Consider the following 4,282-nt stretch of genomic DNA (forward strand, 5'->3'; position numbering starts at 1 on the left):
CACTGACAGCTCTGGGAACTGCAAGTGCTCAGCACCTCTGGGAATCAGCCCATTCCTTGCATTCATCTCCAGAGATATTCCCCTAGGCCAGGGGTTCTCAAACTGGGGGTCGGGACCCCTCCGGGGGTCACGAGGTCATTACATGGGGGGGTCGCAAGTTGTTAACCTCCACCTCAAACCCCAATTGCCTCCAGCACTTATAATGGTGTTAAATATATTAGAGAGGGTGTTTAATTTATTAGGGGGGTCACACCCAGAGGCTTGCTGTGTGAAAGGGGTCATCAGTAAAAATAGTTGGAGACCCACAGCCCTAGGGAATGCAAAGCTGTTCCACTCGGCAAGCCAGGTCCTTTCCCTTAGGGCATGAGGGCAATCCCGCCTAGGACAGCAGCTCCCTTGTAGAGACTCGCCCTGTAGCCTTGTGTCTCAGCTCTCTATTGCCTGTGGCTGTTTCCTCATTGTTCTCTCCCCATCCTGCCTGTGAGCCCAGGATCCACTGGTGAGATCTGCTTTTCTGAGAAGCCTCGCGCTGGTGGGTGAAGCTGTCACCCAAGTGAGCAGGATTCCCTTGGTGAGCCAGGACACATACACCGTGCTGTCCCCCCTGCTGGTGAGTGAGCACGCTTGGGTCCTGGGAGGGGTCCCTAGGGCAGATGCATGTGCCACAGTCTCTAGCGTTTAAAGGCCATGTGCTGTGTTTGCGACCCGGTGCCCAGGGTTCTACATTGTGCACTGCAAACCCAGTGCTGATGCCAGATTCTTCTGGTGCGATTCCAGCCCAAGGAATTAAATGACACTATTTTCCATTAGCGGATTCATGCTGCTTACACCTGGGACCATTCCCCATCCCACCTCTCAGGGATCTGCCTGGCAGCCAGAAAGCGCCCTGGGGGTTAACTCCAAGGGTTTTCACTCCGGGACATGATCCTGAGGAGTTAACAGGCGCAGCCCTCCCTTGGTTTGCAGGAAAATATTTGACCTCAGCTGTTCAGGACTCTAATGCTCCCCGTCACAAAATCGCCTCTGCCCAGATCCCCCTTCCCTGCTCCGTGGCAGATGCTGAAGTTTCCAGATGTGCCGTCAGGAATGGCGAAATAGGGGCTCTGGTGAATGTCTCCTGCATTCTGGCCACATGGCCGCTCCCAGGCCAGCTTCCCAGCTCCGTGCCCCAGTGCACTGCACGCTGGGGCTGAGGGTCGGTGGGGGCGTCAAACTGCGTTTGGAGATTCCAGATCTTGCTGAGGAACCGGGCTCCCCCAAATTCTTTTACCTTTGACTCTCTGCTTTGTGCTGCAGGAGATGCTCAGAGGCAAGGACCGGGCCCGTCTGCAGAGCCCCGATCACCAGCATGCCCTGCTGGCCATCTCATACATAGGGTACGTCCATGGGGCCTGACTCAGCTGCGGAGCCCAGCAGCCGGGGAGGGGCAGATGGAGGGAGAAGAAGTGGGGGAGGGAGGAGCTGCAATAAGAACCGGAGGATATTTCTCCCTGGTGGCTCACTAACGGGCCATACCCTCCTCGGCCTCCGGGTCTCTTTATCCAGCCCCCATCGCTGGGTCTTGCCTGGGAAGAGGGAGCCCCTCCCGTCAGCATGAAGTGCTGTGAATGGGTGCAGCCGCAGAGCAGGGCCCAGGATCAGCCCCGGAGAGCAGCTTCCCCAGCAGAGCCCCTGCTGGGCCCAGGGGGCAAAGGCATCTCCAGACAGGACCATTCCCTAGGCGGTGGCTCTGCTGGAGATGCCCCCTGGAGCTCTGCTGCTAAGGGAGGGAGCTGTCCCTCGAGCCATCAAACTCAACCTGACTCATGCCAGGACCTGTCTCCGGTCTAATAGCCCCGTCTGCTCCGTTCCTTCCAATCAGGAAATTTGAGCCTCGCCTGTCTAAGGAACAGGAGGCTGAGACCATCGGGACTTGTATCACCAGCGCCATGATTCAGCGCCCAGCCCTGGCGAAGCTGAGAGGGACTGAGGTGGCAAAAAGCTCCGCTCTCCGGGCAGAGGTTAGTGAGGCATGGACAAAGCTGCAGCTTCCACGTGCCTCCTTGGCTGGGAAACTCAGCCACCCCCCTGCTGAGTAGCTGGACCCTGGCCCGATGCAGAGAGCTGCGTGTCCAGCCAAATCCAGCCCCTCGGTTTATTTTCCAAAGGGCTGGTGACAAGTGGCTACGCAGTTAACTCTGCAGTGGGGTTGGCAGGGAGAACAGCTGTAGAGGTGAGTGTCTGTGAGACTGTATAGAATTACCCTGGATTCTTGGCACAGGGAGCTAGAAGCTACCCCCGTTCACACCAGCTGAGGCTCTGGCCCAGAGCGTTAAATAGCATTTGGTGCAGAGGGAGCAAAGCATGGATTCGGGACAGCCACACGGCCAGGCCATGACTCGCCCTGCCACAGAAACAGAGATTGGCTGGAGCGGGATGAACAGCTCAGCCCTTGGGGAGCCAGCGGGGTGTTGGGGGGCAGCTGGGGCCCCTCCAGAGCGGGAGGGAGGAGGCCTTCCCTCCAGAGCCCAGCTCAGTACATGTGTTGGGGAGCCCAGGTGGGAGGAAGGATTCTTTGGGGAAGGGCAGCCCGTGGTCCAGGTGAGACCCATGTCTATATGCAGGGGGATCAGTATCACCTGGGTAAAGGGACCCCGAATACCAACAGCACCTGGCTCCAGATGGGGGGATCCACTCGTCCCCCTTCCTCGTGCACCCCACCTCCCTTGTTATTTACTTCCCTGCTTCTCTCTGCTCCAGTCTCTCCAAGAACTGCCCTGGGAGGGCCTGGATCTTGTGCTGCAGACATTCCTGGAGCAGCACCTGACCCCCACCACGCTACTGCATCTCTTTCTGGTATGATAGGGCGGGGGGAGGGGCCCATTCGCACTGGCCATCTGGGGATGGGCCGGCTGGTCAGGTTCTACCCGAACCACAAGAGGGAAGGCTCCAGTTGATCCCGAGGGGGCTGAGCAGGCCTCCCAGCTGCTATGAACTAGCCAGTCCCCCTGGGGCATACACCCAACCCTGGGATCCAGCAAGACAATCCTAGTCCTGCTCCAGGGGTGTCACTTTGGCCTCCTACATTTGGCCTGGAGCCCCTGTTCCCCTGAAGGAAACAGCCCCGAGACCCTACAGGATCAATGGGGAGAATCCTCAAAGCGCTGAGCCCAAGACCCTCAGACCTGTGCCAACGTCCCCCAGACAGGAGAGGAGCGCTGAGTTCCAGTGTCCGGAAGTGGAGGAGAAGAGGTTAAATGCTCCATGTCCTCTCCCTGCTGGGACAGGAAGCAGGTTCTGGAGGTCGCCCCGGCATTGCTGCCGCTCACACGACTTTCTCCCTACTCCCCAGCACTTGCAGCCGTGGATCTGCTCTCCCCGGGCCCAGGAGAGGAGCCGAGCTGTGAGAGCCAGCGCCCGGCTCTTCATGTTCTACCGCTTCAAAGCCATCACCGAGGTGAGCAGCGCAGACCCTGCTGCCCCCCCACCCCCCCCAGCACTCACGGGAAGTGGGGGGAATACAGACAGAGCTGGGCTCGTCCCGACCTATGCCCTCAATTTCTGTTTGGTGGCCCATTAGGACCTGAAACCCATGGTAGAGCAGGGCTACATGGCCGGGCTGCTGACAAGCCAGGCCTTCGATGCTCAGGAGGCCACCAGATACTGGGCATCTCAGGCTCTCTACTGGCTCTTCACGCCTTGCAAAGGTAAGATAGAGCGGAAGCAGTCGCCACTTCTCAGCCTTCACAGCCCCGGCTGTTACCTAGCGAGCAGGGCTGCAGAGAGAACATGGCGCCTTCATCGCAGCCCTGACCAAAGGGACACAGAGCAGAGGTGGGTTGGTACCTCCCGGGCTGACCTGACATCTGCCCTTCACCAGGTGCCTGGGACCATCTGGGACCTCCCCTGATCCCACCCCAGCCCCAACACACCTTCTATATCAGGGTGAAGAGTGGGCAGTTGGCCCAGAAGCCAGCTGAGAGCTCACCCTAGCTGGTCGTTCCCAGCTGCGGCTGGAGTCTGGCTCTTTGGCACCTCTGATCTGGCTCGAAGGGGAGGGGGAAGAATCCGGCCCTGAGAGCTCTGCCTGAGCACTGCTGGTTTCTTGTGCAGCTGTCGTGTACACCAAGACAGGGGCAGTGGTGAGCGTGCTGAGCAAGACACAGAAGGATGCCAGCTGCAGAGAGAACCCTGTCCATGTTGCTATGGTGAGTAAAAGACTGTGGCTGGAGAGACAGACACACACATGGGAAAGGGGGGTTATTGGCTCCTTCCCTCGATGAGGAGCCGGCAGATGGAAATT

The 4,282-nt window shown here is 58.9% G+C and overlaps 1 protein-coding gene across 1 annotated transcript; it reads left to right on the forward strand.

The window, feature by feature from the left end:
* Window positions 1-1,753: 1,753 nt before the first annotated feature.
* LOC135980298 (maestro heat-like repeat-containing protein family member 1) lies at window positions 1,754-4,187 on the forward strand (the record flags this gene model as incomplete). The annotated part of the gene is made up of 5 exons (XM_065580330.1): window positions 1,754-2,000; window positions 2,740-2,835; window positions 3,332-3,436; window positions 3,560-3,686; window positions 4,093-4,187. Coding segments are annotated over exons 1-5 (618 nt in total), but the record flags the coding sequence as incomplete, so codon positions are not given.
* Window positions 4,188-4,282: the final 95 nt, after the last annotated feature.

This window comes from Chrysemys picta, unplaced genomic scaffold (genome assembly GCF_011386835.1).
Source record: "Chrysemys picta bellii isolate R12L10 unplaced genomic scaffold, ASM1138683v2 scaf2570, whole genome shotgun sequence".
Lineage (NCBI taxonomy): Eukaryota > Metazoa > Chordata > Testudines > Emydidae > Chrysemys > Chrysemys picta.